This window comes from Podarcis bocagei, assembly GCF_964188305.1.
Source record: "Podarcis bocagei genome assembly, chromosome: 1".
Classification (NCBI taxonomy): Eukaryota; Metazoa; Chordata; class Lepidosauria; order Squamata; family Lacertidae; genus Podarcis; species Podarcis bocagei.
In genome coordinates this window covers 138,037,454-138,057,901 of record NC_138125.1, presented here as the reverse complement: position 1 = coordinate 138,057,901, position 20,448 = coordinate 138,037,454, and the positions used below count along the sequence as shown (strand labels likewise).

The following is a 20,448-nucleotide window of genomic DNA, read 5'->3' as shown; positions in this document are numbered from 1 at the left end:
TCAAGTCCTGCGTCCGATCAGCTATACCTGGAGCAATGCAGGAAGGGGGAGTCTGGTGGCAAGCGGGGAGGGGGGAGAAGACATGCTAAGAGCACGTCTGTGTCTCTTTCTCAGTGTCGCCTGAACACAGGTGTTTACACCCTAATTAAAGGCTGTGAAATCATTTGAGGGCCTGAGTGGTTAAATGAAACAATTGTGAAAATGAGCAACCTATCGTGTTATTCCTTTGCTTAAAATATATCACATGCATCTGGTTTAGGAATTTAGAGTTTGTTATAAGAAGTAAGCTGGTTATAAATGGCAGGAAAACTTACTTTTCTCCCATACTTTACAATTGCAAATGGTTTCTTTGATTAGACTTTGCTTTGACTCTTGAGGTCACACTTTCAGTGGTAAAATTTGAGGAATGTTTTCAGATTATGCCAAAATCCAATGAGTCTTCCCGCCAGCATGAAAGCCATCCTGAAGAGACTGAAGAAGAACTGCGAGAACACCAGGCATTTTTAGAAGACCCATATATTGAGCGGATATCAAACCAAAAGGAAGTCCAAGGGTTGGCCAGTCTGGTCCAGGTGAAGCAAGAACCTGTTGAGAGCGATGAAGATGGAGAGTTGCCACAAGAACTGGAACCAGGGCAGAGGCAAGCTGAGCAGGAGTTGCTATTCAGACAGGTAAGACATAGTGCAATAAATGGCAGCATGCTAATGTTACTTGATGAAAATTTTCTGGAGGTTTGTATGTTTGTTTGCTGTTCTGAATGGAGATAAACCACATAAAAGACATTTAATAATTGAAACAAAGGTGATTTTGTTTAGACGTTTTAAAAAGAGGCAGGAGCACTGCTTGTGCAATTGACTTCATCTGGTTTCATCTGAGAAATGTAGGAAAAGGAAGTGATGGACACATTTTCTTTCTCCTTCCTCTGTATTTGCATCATATACAGGCACTCATATTTAATATTTACCGTATTCAGGAAGTGTGACCCCTCATGACTGAATCATTTTTATGAAAAGGTAAAGGATGTGCATGGGCTGTCAACCTGTAGTTCATGCCCATTGAGACAAATCTCTGCCCTAATATGAATCATTATTGCGTATAATTGAGTTTATAGTGACTGCACGGCTCTGAATCTTCTCAGTGTTCGAAGCGGTGTCATAGGAAAGAACTCTGCCTTACACTGAAATGCAAGTTTATTTAGCAGAGTGATCATTCACCTTTCCATGCACAGGATTATTCTTAAGCCCAACAAGCAGTTGGGACTCATTTCAATTTCTCGGACCTTACGCTTTTTACTTTTTCTCTTTCTTGCTATCTGTCGAGATCTGTTCTTCTCTGTCACATCTCTTTCCCATACTCCTTATTTTGCCATTTTTCTCCACTTGCTGTACTTTCTCCTTCTCCTTCTCCACTCAAAAAATGAGTGGGATTTGCTGCTTGTGTCCCACCAAACCTGGACTATTTAGCTTTATTATTATCTGAGATGTTCTTTTTCTGCTGCTTCTTCCTCTTCCTCCTCCTCTTTAGAAAGGTTGGTGAGAAGGTAATTAATTCAACTGCCATTTAAAAACAAGACCGCATTCATAAACAAAATGTTAACAGGATATATGAGTGGTACCCATTTGTCTGAATACTCTTTTTAAGGGAACACTGGTAAAAGGCTTAACATGTGAAGTGGTGCAGCAATAAAACTGTTAGCACATTTGCAAAGCTAAGCAGGATCTGGTATGGTTTCAGATTGGATGGTGGGCCACATGTTGCGATTCCTGCATTGGACTAGATCAGCCTTTCTCAACCGTGGGTCCCCAGATGTTGTTGAACTACAACTCCCATCACCCCTGACCATTGGCCCTGCTAGCTAGGAATGATGGAAGTTGCAGGCCCAAAACACCTGGGGACCCAAGGTTGAGAAAGGCTGGACTAGATGATCCCTGGGTCCCTTCCAATTCTACAATTCTGATTCTCTGTAGCTGCACCAGTGATTTTATTCATTGTATCATTTTAATTTGTGTTTGCAATAACAATTCATCCTCCCTAACAGCAAGCACTTCTACTGGAACAGCAACGGATTCTTCAGCTGAGGAACTACCAGGCATCAGTGGAAGCTGCTGGCATCCCAGTGTCTTTTGGAGGACATAGGCCACTTTCTCGTGCCCAGTCTTCACCTGCCTCTGCCAACTTTCCCATGTCTGTACAGGAACCACCCTGCAAGCCACAATTCACAACAGGTAATGGACAGAACTATTCTCACAGTATTAAATTTCACCGTAAGTTCAGTTTGTTACAGTTAGCCTTCTAAATGTATTTGCCAGTAGTTGTGTAGGTCAGGATTTGCTTCATTGAGGCAAAGTTGCCATAAGCAGTTTAGTATCCTCCTTTGCACAGAACCCCCCCCCCCCAAAAAAAAGAAAAACCACACACAACAGCATTATCTTGGTATGGTGCAGAATTTCCTGATAAGAACCAGGTGGTAAGGAAGAGGAGAGTCAAAGGCAGTAGAATGAAAAACCCCCAACAAGTTGTCTCTGGAAGTCCTATTTCACCCCTGTGTCTTTTGAGCCAGTCAGCAAAATTATAACAAATCATCATATTTGAAACCTTTTTGGTAGAAAGCATCAAAACCCGTGGGAGCTGTGGTTCTTATCAAACTACATTCAGCATGACCATTGCTCATCCTTTGGTTAAAACAAACTTTTAAAAGCTGCTCTTCTTGGAAAACTGTTTAGTGGCGTAGCCCTCCTTCACCCCCACCTCTGACTTGAAAACCTTTTGAATTTTGCAAACGTTTTGGCCAAATACTAAGAAAAAAACCAAACAAAAAACCTTGAGAGCTTTTGCAAGCACCCTCTACAAATATTTTCAAAATGAGGAGGGTGTATGCAGCCCTCACATCCCCTTCCTGTTCCCCCATCAGTTCTCTCTTCCCCCACCTCCTTTGTGAAGAGGAATGAGTAACCAGTAATGGGAGGGCTCTCTTGGCTAACAGAATCCAGAATTAAAAATAATATATTTTGAATATTCTCAGGAACACTGTTTCCTTCCAGCATGGTGAGATTTGTATTTTTCAGTGGTCAGATGTAAGAAAAGAAAAGATGTGGATGGGTGGGCAGCGGGGAGAGTGGTTTGGAGGCTTCTGGCAGGGTTAGGGCTGGGGTCCTTCTTGCACCAAGACACAGACACAACCTTGCTATATCTTCACACGATGGTAATGATGATGAAGTTATTATTTATATGCTGCCCATCTGGCTGGGTTACCCCAGTCTCTCTGGACAGTTTCCAACAAAGTATTAAAATACAAAAAAAAACTTCAAACATAAAAACCTCCCTGTACTGCCTTCAGATGTCTTCTATAAGTCTGATAGATGTTTATTTCTTGGACATCTGATGGAATGGCGTTCCATGGGGTGAGCATGACTACGAAGATGGCCCTCTGAATGGTTCCCTGTAACCTCCCTTCTCTCAATGCCCCCCCCCCCGGTTGGATTTAATTAGAACTGTTGTCTCTTCTCACTGGATGCCAGTAGAAGAGAGAAGAAAATTCAACACTAGCACCAGAATATGCCAAAAATATGCCCATCCTTTTTCTGTTGCCCAGGTTATTTTTTGTGTTTTTGGTTAAAGGTAAAGGGACCCCTGACCATTAGGTCCAGTTGTGACCGACTCTGGGGTTGTGGCACTCATCTCGCTTTATTGGCCGAGGGAGCCGGCGTACAGCTTCCAGGTCATGTGTCCAGCATGACTAAGCCACTTCTGGCAAACCAGAGCAGCGCACGGAAACGACGTTTACCTTCCCGCCAGAGCGGTACCAATTTATCTACTTGCACTTCGTGCTTTCAAACTGCTAGGTTGGCAGGAGCAGGGACCGAGCAACGGGAGCTCACCCCATCGCGGGGATTTGAACCACCAAACTTCTGATCAGCAACTCCTAGGCTCCTGTGGTTTAACCCACAGCACCACCCGCGTCCCATGTTTTTGGTAAAGCTGTGTCCAAAAATCAATTCAAAATACTCTACTTCAAAGAATACATTCTATGCACATATAATAAGAGTGCATTTAATAATGTAGTTCTGTACACATCTACTCAGAAGTGTTTATCTCCCAGGTAAATAAGTACAGGATTGCAGCCTCAGTTACTTTGTATCCTCTAATGCAGGCCTTGTGTATGATACTCTGATGCTGAAACACCAGTGCACTTGCGGCAACACAAACAGTCATCCAGAACATGCAGGGAGAATCCAGAGCATTTGGTCCCGGCTTCAGGAGACAGGTCTTCGTAGCAAGTGTGAGGTAATGGATGGCCTAATAGAATCGGGGAAAGGCAAACAGACTTGTGATACTGGGGAAATGAGGCCTGCCCATATATATAATTTATATATGCAGCATGCTGATAGAACCTTCCTGTCTGATGTGCTAGTGTTGTGGAGTGCTGTTGTTGTTTTTACATGGTCAGGCCTTCAGAAATAGAGCTGTGGTCAAAGGTTACCCAACCCTCTACAACACAGGGATTCTACAACTTCATTTTGTTGCGTGTGTACACCAACCTCATAGTACATACATGGGAAAACTCTGCAATTTCATGTGACTTATTCTAAGCCTATTAGGTTTTATTTTAAAGATGCACAGGTTGAAATTTCTGACTAGTTTGTTAATACATAATTTACTTGCATTTGCATAATTGGTTTGCATTTCACACTAAGCCAAACCATGTCTTCTTGTGACTGTGTGGGCTCCCAGAGAAGAGATTGTGGCTGCTGTGCTTCTCTCCCCTAACTCCCACATTGATTTGCTCTAGCATTGTGATAAGCTAAATTATGGTTTGACTTTGTGTGTCATCTGAATTCAGGCTGGTGGTTTAGCTCTCTTGAGATTAACCATTAAGTGTAACCAAGGTTTGGCCTATGACTTAGGGCTTGTGGTTTATCTGGAAAAGCTAAACATAAGCACACTAAACCAAACCATGGTTTAGCTCAACACAGTGCAGCAACCAAACTAGGGAGGCGTGCAGTGACCACAATTTTTTCTACTGGAGCCCAATTGCTTGTGCATTGCACTAAGCCATGATTTCACGTAGTGCGATGTGCATGCCAGACCATTATTGTGGATTTTATTGCCTGATCCGAGTGTGAGTTGGTCATAGTCTGGGTCCAGTGGTTTATCTCTGCATAGTTACTGCAAACAATCTAAGATACAATATTCATTCATTCATCCATTTCTGTTATCTCAGATCAGAGGCCTTGAATATGTGGGAAAGGAACTCCAGGGAAAACTTGCAGTGCAAGTCCTTTTTAAACTTCATTTAGTTATTATCTGAGTGAATTTGGAGAAAAGAGAAAAGAGTCCACAAGATCAAACTGTTGTTAAATACAAATATGTTGGGTATTAAGACCCACTCCAATCCTCTCATATTAGCTGGTATCAAAAGGCTACCATATTGTTTTTCCTGTGTGCACTAGATGAGTAATAGTCAAGCAATATTTTATTTGATGTGTCTTACTTAGTTATTTCAAGTTTTACCACATTATTTCAACACAGTGAGTCCTGCTGAGACAGTTTAATTGCTCATGAATTGTTTTTGTTATTTTCAGTAGCCAGAATAACAAAAACCTGTTTTCATAAAACATCCTAAATTTCTTGGCTTAGTTTGAGAAGAAGAAATTCAAAAATTTAAGAATAAAAATGTGGAAATGAAACATAAGCTTAGAAAATAAACCTATGTTTAACTTCAGTTATATTTCCCCCTGTTTGCTGCTTTTTTAGAGTAAATGTAATTCATTGTTTTCTTTTCTTTTGCAGTGTATCCGTGGAAGAAAAGCTACCCTAGAAGAACTACAGACTGTTCATTCAGAAGCCCACACCCTGCTTTATGGTACCAACCCTCTGAATAGGCAGAAATTGGACAGCAAGAAACTGTTAGGTACAGCAGGGCGTTTAGTCTTCTCTACATCCTTGAGCATCAATCTATACATCCTGACTCTAGTAATCTCTGCATATAGAGATATGCAAGGGACATGATGATGGTCTACTCCTTTTTATCTGGGTTTCAATCCAAAGTTCTGTGATCTTCATTTGCATTCAAATCTATATAAGCTGTTGTAGGAGAATGCTTTTTTCCAGGGACCTTTCTCACAGATATACACGTAGGCACACACACACACACACACACACACACAAACACACACAGCACATCCTCCTCCAATGAGGTGAATTGATAAGCTGTTGTATGTTTATCAAGCCTTGTTCATTTGCAAGGGATCTCTGTATGTGTCTTGTGTGTTGCCTAGAAAATCATAGCCAGATTTTAAATAGTGCTAGCCACATTTAAAACAGAAACAAAAAACTTACAGTGGCAGGCTAAGAACAAAGCAAGCAAATGGGATGTTGAAGGCGTGACTGTGTACCACATTTTAAGAACAAATAGAAATCTTAAGTTCTGTTTTAAGAAATGTAAACTAAAACAACTACAATAATTGCTAATAAATCCCTGATCAGATTCCATATTTCCATGCTACCCCAACAAATAATTTAATAATCCTGGAATATCAGGGAAATTAGGCAAATGGTGTGCAAAAAGTCAATTAGAGCACCCTCAAAATGTGATCTGATAATATTTGAAACTTCAAGGTTTATAGCTGGTTGGGCTCCTGGATGCAATTTTGGAAAACCTTACAGAGCCCAGTTGTATGCATGTGAACTTGGAAGTAAGTAGTCCCACTGAGTACAATAGGCTTACTCCTAAGTAAGTATGCGGTATTGGACAATAACAATTTTTTACAAGAATAAAAAATAATTAAGATCATATAATATAATTTTAGAGACAATTGGCCTTGTCATAGTAACCTCATTCAGGTTTGTTTGTTTTTAAGTGATGTGATGACACACTTGGCTAGTAAGTTAGCCCATTTACACTTCAACCTGTGAGGTATTTGAATTAGTTGTTGTTTAGTCATTTAGTCGTGTCCGACTCTTCGTGACCCCATGGACGCCAGGCACTTCTGTCTTCCACTGCCTCCCGCAGTTTGGTCAAATTCATGTTCGTAGCTTCAAGAACACCATCCAACCATCTCGTCCTCTGTCATCCCCTTCTCCTTGTGCCCTCCATCTTTCCCAACATCAGGGTCTTTTCCAGGGAGTCTTCTCTTTTCATGAGGTGGCCAAGGTATTGGAGTCTCAGCTTCAGGATCTGTCCTTCTAGTGAGCCCTCAGGGCTGATTTCCTTAAGAATGGATAGGTTTCATCTTCTTGCAGTCCATGGGACTCTCAAGAGTCTCCTCCAGCACCAGAATTCAAAAGCATCAATTCTTTGGCGACCAGCCTTCTTTATGGTCCAGCTCTCACTTCCATACATCACTACTGGGAAAACCATAGCTTTTACTATATGGACCTTTGTTGGCAAGGTGATGTCTCTGCTTTCTAAGATGCTGTCTAGGTTTGTCATTGCTTTTCTCCCAAGAAGCAGGCATCTTTTAATTTCGTGACTGCTGTCACCATCTGCAGTGATCATGGAGCCCAAGAAAGTAAAATCTCTCACTGCCTCCATTTCTTCCCCTTTTATTTGCCAGGAGGTGATGGGACCAGTGGCCATGATCCTAGGTTTTTTGATGTTGAGCTTCAGACCATATTTTGCACCCCCTTTTTTCATTTGAATTAGCACTCCGGGCCAAAAAAATAGCACACTGTGATTTTTTAAAATAGCAACATAGTGCATTTGTTAACAATAGATTGACATTTCAGCAATTATTTAGGAACAGGAAGTGATTTTTTTCTGGTGTGATCATAATGGATTTGGAAAAATGGTATAAGGTTTTCTGAACAAGTTGAAAGTAAACACACAATTGCTGCTGCTACACCTGGGGAAAGGTACACATTTAGTGGAGTGGCAAATGATAAAATAATTGATGATTCTCATTTAAATACCACGATTTTTAACCTTTAGCCAATTTTGAGAACAAAGCAATCAGGCCATATCCTCATGGAGATTATTATCTTGGAAATCAAGAAATGTGTGATAATCATTCTTCTTCATAGGAATTCCTGCATTAGTCCCCCCCCCCCCATAAAATAGATGTTTCCTATATATGTGCCCTGACATTTTTCCTACATATATTTCCCAATATGCATTGGTTTGCCATTTTCTGGTTAGAGGCTGATAGAGAAACAATTCTGATGCCACTAGTGGTGTGCTTTTCATTGAAAACTGCATGTTTGGTGCATTTGCACATCAAGGTAAGTCATGATTTATGGTTTACCATGAATCCACAGATTGTTTCTACTTTGCTCCTCTCCATTAGTGAGTAGGAGCCATAAACCACAATGCTTGGCTTATTGTTGCAGGGAACCCAGGGATTGGGTTTGTTTCACTCCAAAGAAACCACAATGTAAAGTCAAATGTCCTTGGCTTTATCGGTCATGATTTATTTGAGCAAAGACAAACCATGATTTCCAGTTCAGATATAACAATCTGAGGATTATGGTTGGTTGCTCATGCTTGCTCATGTGGAGGAGTAAATTAGGCATGTTCTGTTTTTGTGGCACATTTGGTGTGTTTCCAATAAACCATTAACCATGGCTTACCATTATATTCAGTTGGAGCCAGAATGATCTGACTATCACATTGGATTTTTGTTTCTGTTAAATTGCTGGTAACATTTTAATACCCTCAGACAGAATGATACGGATATGATTTTCTTTTTCCGAAGTGTCTTCAGAGAATGTGGATGTTCTTGAAATTGGTTTGGAGCCCTGTTCAGAATCGTATATACTTTGAGATGTGCGTGGTTCTTTAAAAAACAGATTGAAAATGCATTAAGATGTATATAAATCAGAGAAAGGTTTTGTAACCATTCCAGGGCACTATTATGCCCTTTAAATAAATACTGCAACCCATAACAAGTCACTAGGATGACATAGAATATATTGGAAGTTAGTTTAGGAGAATCTATTCTAGACTGAAGGTTTATGGAAAACAAAAGTCGACAGGTGTAAGAAAGAGGCAAATGAAGGTAGATGTATACATGCCACACTTAATATTCTGTGAATGGGTAGGTTTCTCCTGCAGCTGACATCAGGTGCATGTTCATAAAATGCTTAGTCTAAAAGCCTGAGAATTGTGCAGTTTCAACAGTTTTTTGCTCTCCTCTTAACTCCCCCAGGCTCTTTAACATCAATGTTTGTCAGGCTCCCTTGTGGTGGCGTTGGGGTAAGTACTCCCTCCCCCATGAAAATAATGTGTGTATCTTGTAGGTTAGAGTTCCACTGTGTATAGCTAAAATGATTGAATAACATAGTATTCATCTGTACCACAGACTGCTGCTGTAAGATCTAAAGCAGGGAGAATATCTTTACATGAAATAATTGTGTTGCATCCAGTGGTGTTCCTCCACTGACAGAATGCTCTTTGATCCTATGAGGCCTGTCACCAGTAGAATCAGCAGAACGGGGAGGTGATTTTTCACCTATGCCCCTTTCACTACCCCCTTTACTCTTTGGAACATTTTCCTGAAGCCTCTGGAACCCGTGTTGGAGGGTAGGGAACTTAGCTGTGAGGGGGAATCATAAAAAATCTGCTCCCTCTCCATTCCTCGGATGGAAACCCCTCCTGCATCAAAGAGACTTTTATCAACACAAAAGTCACCATTGGATGCAACACAGAATGACTGTTTTCACTAAATAAACACTGATTATTGTAACTAACAGTGTAATCGGTTTGAAATTGCTTTGTATTGGTGACACTGCTTCTCCTTGGCTCTTACCTATTGCACAAAGCCTCCTTCATGGCAGGTTCAGCAGCTTATTTATCTCTGTATATATCATGTTGGCTGTTCCCTCATCTCTTCCAACTACTGCAGTTATTTGAGACTTTGAGGGAGTGCTTGACATTCTCTCAATGCAGTTTTGTGTAATTATAAACTAAATGCAGGTTAATATTTAATAATATAATAATTTTATTATTTATGCCCCTCCCATCTGACTGAGTTTCCCCAGTCACTCTGGGTGGCTTACAGCATATATGAAAACTTTCTAGACATGGCCCAGGAGGAAGGAGCGGAACCGCAACATAACAGTGCCCCCAGCTCCTAACTCCTCTAGACGGTCCAGAAGGATACCGTGTTCCTGTTACATAACTAGTATACCTTTTACTTGCCTCATTTAAGATAAACCACACAGACACTTTTTTATACCAGATTTTGTACCCAAAATATTGTAAAATACAACAGTGTTGATGATATGTAAAGAGTTCAGATTAGAAAAGAAATTTCTGGTTCACCATATGAAAGACGATTATAACGATTAGGGGCATTCCTAAAGCAGCACAACATAGCCAAGTACAAAATCTCACACGCCGTTCCAATTATACTCCAATTGGGAAAATCAGTTTATATCATAGACGGAAGGCCTCTGACCAGAAAACACCTCCCAATAATAAGAGACAAATGCCCAGCTACTTTGTGACACAGCACAGAGCCTTTTCTATTATGGTGTCCCAGTTGTGGAACTCCTTTTCGCTGGAATTATGACCATCCTTGTTGCCAGCACCTTTTAAACCTTTAAATTTATATTTGTTCCTTTTGTGGACAAATGTGTCTGTTAGCTGTTTTGTTAACATGTCCTGTGAAATTTGCTGACGTTTTATTATGTTGAGATTTTATGGTTTTATTGTTCTATTTTATGGGAATATTTGTGCAGTTAAAACACAACTAGAATGTAGCTAATAATGCTTATTAATAATGATGGTGGTGGTAATGCTATTTGATAACTACAGTATGCTTTAATATATAAGGCATTTAAATCAGTCATTGATTGGGCTAGTTATAAAATACAGAATGAACTGCACTATTTCCACCAGTTCCAAGAAAGTGCTGGATAACTAATGCACCTGATCACTTGCCATTTCTCTTACTTGTGAAGAAAAGAAAACTGGGTCCTGTCCTTTGTCTCATCTAGGATGGTGGCAGCCCACCAAACAGTGCCTAAGGAGTGTCCTTGTAGTCATCATCTTAAAACAGTTCCCTAATGGATCTCTCTAGACAACAACAAGCAAACAGAGATAGAATGGTGATGTCACGGTTGCAATCCGTCATAGGTCAGGTTGTGATCCACTTCTAGGTCCTAGCGTTGTGGTTTGTTTGATCTCACTTGACAAAAATGCAAGAATTGTGCCATCAGATATTGATGATTAGCACAATTATGATTAAGCAGCTTACACAAGTAACATAACCACAGAATTTAGTACACAAGTCTGTGACTTTGAAAAATAGCTTTACTGATGTGAATCTGTTTTATGTAGGTTGACAGTGATACAATTTGGAATGAGGTCCATTCCTTCAGTGCTGCTCGCCTTGCTGTTGGTTGTGTTATAGAGCTTGTTTTTAAAGTGGCTACAGGGGAGCTAAAGGTTAGTATGATGCTAATGATGATTTGCTTATTACTTTGTGGATTTGAGAATAACTTGGTCACGAGGACTGTATTTTATAAATCGTGTGCAAATGTAAACTGTAATCCTTACTGAAATAGTCCCAGATTTCAGCAGCATGCCTAAGATTTAAGAAGCAGCTAAAACATTTTTCCTGTATTTTAAAAGGTAAAAGAATTTGGTTTTGGTTGGTTGGTTTTCTACCCTTTCCCCCCAGAATCTGTGTACTGGGGGTGGGGAAGAACCCAGCAGAATATGTCACAAACTACATAGCGACTTAGCTACAATTATTTAAATATGGTTGAAATTTATGTGGTTTTGTTTTGGTAGAATGGATTTGCCGTAGTTCGACCTCCTGGTCACCATGCTGAAGAAAGCACACCCATGTGAGTATGTGTTTGTGCTTTGGCTACGTTTACTAGTGTTTTCACAGAACTTAGAGCTGAAAGTTTCAGGGGTGTCTTTTTCACCTGAAAAAACCTCCAAGTCAATACTGAGCTTGTTTTTTTGTTTTGCAGTTTGCATGTATGCTTGTCCTTTTGCATCAGTTCATAGTGTTTCCCATGCGACTTTTTCATACACAATGGGTAAAACCCAACACCATTCTGTTAACAGAACATCAGGAGCATTCATTTAAATAGAAGAACAAAAGCTCCTTTTTGCTGATTCCTACTTCCTTCAGTAGCTCCCTGTAGCTTCTGAAAATCTGTTCCAAAGGTTTAGGAAAACTCTGTAGACTAGCAAGGAAGGTAGTGTTGGGGGACCAATTAAGTTTGTAGCGTTCTCTGTGGCAACAAAAACATTTCACAAGTGGAATGGTACATTGGAATTCACCCAGGTATACCCCAGTCAGAAGTTCAGTGTTCCATTCACTAGGCTGGGCGATATCTGGTTTTCAACATTGCAATAGATCACAAGCTAAACACCATGACATATTGATATACCACGATGTCTGAAATAAGGATAGAGCCATGTAGAGGAATTGGCTGGCTTCATGGTTTTTCCTGCATTGTGATTTTTGCCAGCACCTGTTCTTGTGATTCGTTGTGCCCTGCATGAGGCAGGGGAGAGCTGAGCTGGCAGAATTAACAGGCGCAGTAGGAATTGAGAGAAGCATTAACTGGGTCACAGTTTTTCCCACATTGTGATCTTTGCATAGTACCCACCCACTCCTCATGATTCCCGATATATTGCCAGGTCAAAAATTATGAAACTGATAACACAATGTAGACTTCAAACTGGTTTTGGACGCCCATCCCTAGTAAGCACCCCATGCCATCTGCAAGGGGGAGACTCTCCAAACTGGGGAGAACTGGAGAAGCGGGAGGACTTTCCTACCTTCTACAACTGCCTCCTAAAGTCATTTATGATTGTCAGAGAGCTTGAAGGAGAGGCAGGCTTTAAATAATTAAAAAGTATTTTTATCCAGCTCTTCAGCCAAATAAGGCTCCCAGAGCAGCTTACAAATGTCATTGATTAGACCGACTTACAACCAACATTGCAATTTAGAAGACATGACAGAAAAGGGAGGGAGGAGGAAAATGGTATCTCAGACACTATGGTAAGCCCGCAACTTACATGGGGGTTACATTCTGGGGATTGTGCTTAAAGTTAAATCACATATAGTCAAAATCCATTGGGTTCAGTAGCTGGTGGGATTGCCAGTGTCATTTTCCCCAGAACCCCACCCCCTTTCCGCTCCTTTTTATTTATTTTATTTAATTTTTGCCGAGCCCGTAAAGCTGAATGCGCACAAATTAAATGCGCGTAAGTTGCGGCCTTACTGTATTTCTTTGTTGCAGAGTTCTTGTAATGACCATCTGAAATGGAAATATTTCAAGGAGAAAAGGAGTCAGAAGTTGCTAACCTTTTAGAATCCTGATGGAGAGGCCCTGCAGTCCCTGCTTACTCCTTGTCCCACAGCGTGATAGAATGGACTTGTTTCACCTCAGAGTCACTACTAGAAAGTATCATTGGGTGAAGCCAGATTGACCCCTTGGTTTTGGGGTGCCACAGGGTTCTATTCTGTTTCCAGTGTTATTTACAATCTATTGGAAAGCAGTGTCACCTGATGATGACACCAAGCTCTGTTTCATTGTACCAACTGAGTCAGGCAAGGCTTTGCACATCTTGGACCAGTTCTTGGATGTAGTGGTGGAGAGGATGAGGAACAGTAAGTTGAAACTGATTCCTGGCAAGATGGAGGTCCTGTGGGTACGTGGTTCTCAGGTCCAAGAATTGGGCAGCTGTCTGTCGTTAATGGCCTGAATCGCACTGTTGACTGATGTTAAGCTTGTGCTCTAAGACCCCTAGGTCCTTTTCACATGTTATGGCAAACCAGGTGCCTCCATCTTATATTTGTGCAGCAGGTTTTTCCTGCTGAAGTGTAGAACCTTACATTTATCCTTATTGAAATGGGTCTAGTTCTCCAATCTGTCAAGGTCATCTTGGAACCCAGTTCTGTCTTCCGCGGCATTAGCTACTCCTCACAGTTTGGTGTCATCTGCAAATTTGATGAGCATCCCCTCAATTCCTTCATCCAAGTCATTTATAAAGATGTCGAACAACAACAGGCCCAGGACAGAACCCTGTAGCACCCCACTTGTCACTTTCCCCCAGGATGTCTGTTCTAGGACCTTACTGTATATTATTGTTGTAAGTCATGCTGTGCTCTGATCTGGAGGAAGTGTGGGGCATAGAAACTCTCAAATAAATAAATAAATAAAATAAAAGAGGTAAATAAATAAAATAAAAGAGAAATTGAAAAGAAGATTCCAACTAAATATCAAGAAGAACTTTATGATGGTAAGAGCTCCTTCGGAGGGTGGTGGACTCTCCTTCCTTGGAAGTTTTTAAGCAGAGGTTGGGTGGCTGTCTATCTTGGATGCTTTCGTTAAAATTCCTGCATTGCAGGGGATTGGACTAAATGGCCCTTGGGTTCCCTTCCAAGATTTTATGAGGTGACATCCATTTGGAGTCAGAAGATTATGGTTTTTTGGTTTGGGGTTTTTTCTTTTTCTTTTTGTTCCACTACCAATAACCCCTGAAAGATTACATAACATCATCACCTGACCAAGGGTAATTTCTTTGATGTAGGCCTTATCTACATTGAAGCTATTTGAGTGTGTTTATAAATTTTTTGAATTGGATTACTGTAGTTTGCTAAACCAAACCTGGTCAGCACTATTTCAAAATCATGCAAGTTTTACACCAAGGAAAAAATAGTTTTCTGCAATAAAACTCCTTTGGGTACGTCTGTAATGCTGTCACCATCGTGTTTAAGTAGCGCCAAGTTGCTAGTGATCACTCTGAAGGACAACAAGGGAACAAAATGGCAGCAAGCAGGGGCAAGTAAAGTACTAAACATCCCCTCCAGTATTTTTTTTAACAAGCCCCCCCCCCCAATCTAAATGCAGTGCTTTAAACCTGAAAGTTGAACATGGAGAGTGTTTGGCACAGATCTAACTAATAGTCTGTGCATTAAATAGTTGGCATTGCCATCTTCATATACATTTCAGTGTCTTATTTTATCTCCTCATTTTGAAGCAACAGCATATGTCATTTTCCTTGGAAAGTGTTTGGTGCTGAAGTTGTCAAGTGTACTTTCCACAAATACGTCTATAATAATCTATTATCTTTCAGGGGTTTTTGCTATTTTAATTCTGTGGCAATTTCAGCCAAGCTTCTCCAGCAAAGACTGAATGTGAACAAGATACTTATAGTGGATTGGGTGAGTGAAACAGCACTTTTTTTTACACCCCACCCCCTTTCCAATACAGGTACAAAATGCAAGAACTCTGTCAGCAAAAGTGCAGTCATTAAATCTCAATAAAATGTGGGTTCGAATCCTCAAAACGTTTGAGCTCGATTTTCTCCTTTGTTGACAGGAGAGCAAGGCCAACCAAACGTGCATTCCAAGTTGAAGAGCACTTTGCTCTCAGTCAGCACAGGGCTTAATGTCTGGAGCATTTGCAAAATGCTAATAATTATGGGGATGCCCCCTTCTTTCCAGAGCATTATAAGCTTTGGAGGCAAGTTAGGTATCTAGCCCCACCAGGGAACATCTACCTGAAAGTCTCCTCTGTATTTTGCTTTTGTTGTGGAGATATTCAGCTTGTTAGAAGCAGGACTGGACCAAAAATTTCAGTACAGCACCCTAAAAGGCAGTCTGTTACCCCAGGGAAACCAGGGCCAAAGAAAGCATTCACACATCACATGCTTTCTTTTCTGGCGCATAGGTTCCTATTGTGAAGCACCTGTCCTTTGGAGGACTTACACTAAGACGTCATTTGAACCTATATATTCTGCTCTTTAAAGGCCGGGGTTGCTGAACTGCAGCTCTGATCATTCTAGACCGTAGGCCATGCTGGTTGGGGCTGGCAGGAGTTGGAGTCCAACTACACCTGAAGGGTGTCGTGTCTTAAGGGCACTACCCTGAAAAGTGGTAGGCAGGCCTGCTTGCCACTGCATCCACATCTGCACAGGGAAGTTGGAGAGAGAGGAGCCCTTTCAGCCAGTAAAGAATTGTGCACGTTTTACCCAGATCTTCACACTAAACTAATCCCCTTGGTTTCTGCCTAGTTGTTACATCCTAAGGAACACCAGTGGCATATGATTGATGTTTGAGGGAGGGAGATTGCAGTGGATGGGTTGAACTTCTCTTTATTACATAGAAGGAGAGAGTGCACAGACTTGCCATTCCTCAAACCACCAGCAGCAATTGTATTGGCTTTGCTACTAGTTTTGCTGCCCCAGGAAGTGCTGCTGCAGCAATTTCTGTGGCACTTCATATTTGTTCTCTATCAAGGACATTTGCAACATGGCAGTTTGGACCTTCCTGTCTATCTGTTATAAGGCACTATTAGATTGGTGTCTTCTGTATATTCTATCAGGCAGCATGTTCAGTTGTAAATTAATATGAGGGCCAGGTCTACCTATGGCCCTGTTCCCACCCTGCCTGCCACACCACCACTAAACAAGAAAGTGAGACAGCAGTCAAAACACAGGGGGCAGGGCAGGGCGGTGGAGGGTCATGCTAGCAGGGCACACCCAGCATCCCAGTTCAGGTGTTCCCTGGATTTCCCTTGCAGTGTTTTTCAGTCATTTCCAATCTCTTTTCTTGGACTCTTCTCTCAGAGATGCAGAGACCCTTGTCTGAAGGGTACTCACACAAGCAAGGAGTAGCATGGCCATACTTTCACCTGGCCCCACGTTTGTGTGTAGGCTTTACATCCTTTATCACTGGAAGAATCAATTCTTACTAGTTTTGATGATGTTACTATACATAGTTGAAATTATTGCAGGGCAGTTCTCTATGTTCAGAAATGCTTACTTGCCAGTCCACCTTTTGCATCTTCTATTTATAGGACTGAAAGTGAGTCCCTTCGCAGTATGCATCTCATGTGACAACCAAGCATAATGCAACAAGCATTGTCACAATCATTTAACCATACATTAGTGTTACTAAAATTGGTGGTATGAAATTGTGCCTTGCTGAGCCTTCCCCCTGCAGGGCTTTGGTAGCATGAACATGAAACGTTGCATTACAGTTAGTGTTAATGTAGACAGCCTATCATGTTATAAACCTTCTCATATGATATCATCTTTATCCCTGAAGGATGTACACCATGGAAATGGTACTCAGCAGGCTTTCTACAATGATCCTAATGTTCTTTATATTTCACTACATCGCTATGATGATGGAAACTTCTTCCCGGGCAGTGGAGCTCCTGATGAGGTAATAATAATAATCTTGATATGTGTTCTTACAGCATTTGTTTATAATAATGGTATTGCAATCTTAGAGGTCACTCAAGCAATAATGGATTAGGACTTTCACTACAATTCGTATGGGGGTGTGGCAAATATGAATGTGTTGATGCCCTATTCAGACATGTTGTTTGCTTGTTAAGGCACACCAAACATCACATCTATGCATGCTGCTGTCCTTGAGGCGGGGTGCAAAGCCTTCTGCTTGTGAAGGCTCCCAATGTGATATAGAATCCCTCAGAACTGTGTTTCTGAATAATGCAGGCAGCTTCCATGAGTAGAGGAGGCTCCCTGCTTTGAACTCAAGGAGAGTGGCAGTCATCTGTAGTGATCAGATCAGTCAAGGAGGGCGGCAGTCAGTCTTTGTGAAATGAGCGCATGAACCTAGTGCACTCGTCTCCCTACTTGCACCCAGCCTTTACACACAAGCAGCACTCTCAGATTCTTGTCTTCAGTCTTTGCAAATATCAGTTAGTCTCCCTCCCCACCTCCTACCCCAGCCTCTAGTCCAGGCTTCCTCAACCTCCACCTTCCAGATGTTTTGAGACTACAATTCCCAGCATCCCTGACCACTGGTCCTGCTAGCTAGGAATCATGGGAGTTGTAGGCCAAAACCATCTGGAGTGCCGAGGTTGAGGAAGCCTGCTCTAGTCACTGCAACAACTAGAGACAAGTATTGCTAATATAGGTAGGCAGGCAAGAGTCCCCTTTTCGAACTTTGGTTGGCATTCCTAAAAATAATAGTTGGCATTTAGTATCAATATTTATTTAGCTTTGATTTGTCAGAAGGCCTTGCTTTTTTCTACCAGTAGAGGACACCCATCCCCTGAGTTCTTAGATCTGGAAAAGGACAATTCTTACAACACATAGGATTTATACATTGTTTCTAATGAAAGTGAATTATGAACATTTCACAATCCACTCTACAAGGTTTTGTTATTTGTACTTACAGGAGGGAGCAGCCTTTCTTGCCCTGTCCTGTCTTTGGCCATTTGCTGATAAAAGCTGTGAATGGAGCTAGTAGTGATGGTTACGAAAAGCATGGAGTTCTTTGATAGTTATACACCTCTGGAATTGGGAAGATCTATTACTCATTGCATTATTTAAGAAGTGGAAGTAAGAGGTTGCCCTGTAATATCCTAGTGGTCAAATAAGTTATGTACTAAAGAAAAGTAAAACATTGACTCTTATATAACCGTGGTCAAGTGTGTGTGTGTGTGTGTGTGTGTGTGTGTGTGTGTGTGTGTGTGATATTAAGATTTTATATTCTATCTAGGTAGAAAAAAAAATTAAAGTTTTGCAGAAATTTGCCCAACCCCCACTCCTATAGTGTAAGTTGACAAAGGGAGGTATGGGAAGGCGACCATAAGAATGCATGGTCAGGGTAAAATATGAATGCTCTTTTGGCAGAATATGAAAGGTTCATGACTGACCATTTGAGGCTTCAGCAGAGTAGACTGTACATGTGCAAAACAATGAGAATTGGTACACAGTTTACTTTTTTCTTACACGCAAGAAGTCCTGACAATCTTTGGGCCCATGCTTGCATTAAGAAATGTAACATGGACTGAAAGATCACTGATGTGATGAGTAATGGTTTGTTTGGCTGGAGCAGTATCTTTTCCAGCAGTTATAGTAGTGTGAATCACTGTTGTCTATCTACCTTTGATTGCCCAGCTGGTATGCAACATTTGTCCATGACAGTGTGTACCTGATAATGGTTGAGACTGCTTGTGTGTGTGCTGCATGAACAGACGTGGGAATTAGGAACCTGCATGCTTTTATAACATGAAGTGGAACTCATTCCCCCATCCACCAGCCTGCAAAAATCCTGTGCGTATTTGGAAATTCATGCTGTCTCACGTTCTAAGGTAGAAGGTATTTCACTAATTTCCACAATGACCTCCCTCTGGTCTTGCTGCTGCTGTGATACTCAGGGCTACCACAGGCCCAGGTTAAGCCATAGGCATAGGTAGCATGATGGCAGCAGGACCACCGAAAGAGTGCAGCAGTTTTCATCTCTCCAGGAACCTATGCACTATGTGCACACTGGGCCTCTGTCTCGCTGATGCCATTCCTTACCCTTCACAGTGCACTACTGTATTTTTGTCATCTCCCGCCAACCAAGTTCAGTCAACCTAAATAGTGCCGAATGCTTGGCTGTACAGCATGAGCTGCAGCTTCATCCTTAGGTTTTGCTGAAGGTGTCCTATTTGTGGAACCATTGTGCACTTAGTCCTAGAGTTGGAAGTCTCTTTGTAATTAAGAACACTGAATGTTTCTGGTACCCCCAAAGTGCACATGTCATGTAAGTACCCAGGAGGCGAGGAACCCATCTTCTACTCTTAAGGCTTCAGTGACTGCGTTAAAGGCATAGAGAGGTAGCCTCCTAGGTGTCGTGCGGCACACAGTCTCCACAGTGCTCACATAGCTTATTTTTCTCCCAATGAACCCAACATATCCAACTGTGAAGTTGAATTTTTTAAACCTTCTGTACTTGAGTTTGACCAAACTGCAGGAGGCAGTAGAAGACAGGGGTGCCTGGCGTGCTCTGGTCTAGGGGGTCACGAAGAGTCGGACACGACTAAACAACTAAACAACAACACAAGCTGAAGTGCAAGTTGAACTTGAGGACATTTTGTAAGAGAAGTGAAACTAAAAGCAAATAGCACCAGAATAAACAATGAGGAAATAGACTAACATTTTGAGAAAAATCATGGTACTGTTATGCTTTGTAACATACAGGAATTTATTGTTGAATTGGTGCTGCTTATGGACACCATTTTTTTTGCAGTGTTCTTATGACGCCAATTCCTTTTCTTTTCTATTTACATTTAAATCAGAAATTTCCTTAACACCACAAATAATTTAAGTAAAAATAGTACATTATAGATCTGTAGTCTTTGCTGGTGTTGTAGCTTGTTAGTGCAATTTTGGTGGGCAGGTTATGTGTGGTGAAGTTTCACTGGGTGGCCTTTTACACTGCACCCCTGTTTCCATTGGCTCCTCACCTGAGTGCACAACCTTGCTGTTTTATTTCTGGTAGCCAAAACTTATAAGAAAGTGCCTATTTCTAGCAGTTTCTGTATGCTGAAGGTATACTTGAATTTCAACAACCCAGTTAAGAGAAGCTGTTCTCTCTCAATCTCCACACAGTACTTATAAGGGATTAGCTTGGAGACTATAATCAAAATACACACACAATAAAGGAGACTCTTGCAGAAGATCTTATCATTCTTGTGTGATCTTTAGCTAAAAATCTAAAACAAAAA

The 20,448-nt window shown here is 41.3% G+C and overlaps 1 protein-coding gene across 4 annotated transcripts in view; it reads left to right on the top strand.

Moving 5' to 3' along the window:
- HDAC4 (histone deacetylase 4) overlaps positions 1–20,448 on the top strand; it is a 129,824-nt gene that overhangs the window by 86,633 nt on the left and 22,743 nt on the right. For 3 of the 4 annotated variants that reach the window (XM_081205325.1, XM_081205323.1, XM_081205324.1), the window contains exons 13-21: positions 417–671; positions 2,039–2,225; positions 4,151–4,284; positions 5,791–5,911; positions 9,147–9,193; positions 11,282–11,389; positions 11,738–11,793; positions 15,050–15,137; positions 17,025–17,144. In XM_081205325.1, the coding sequence (XP_081061451.1) occupies positions 417–671; positions 2,039–2,225; positions 4,151–4,284; positions 5,791–5,911; positions 9,147–9,193; positions 11,282–11,389; positions 11,738–11,793; positions 15,050–15,137; positions 17,025–17,144 (1,116 nt within the window). Of the gene's footprint in view, positions 1–416; positions 672–2,038; positions 2,226–4,150; positions 4,285–5,790; positions 5,912–9,146; positions 9,194–11,281; positions 11,390–11,737; positions 11,794–15,049; positions 15,138–17,024; positions 17,145–18,128; positions 18,355–20,448 lie in introns of those variants that run through there. The other variant, XM_081205326.1, reaches the window with a different exon arrangement.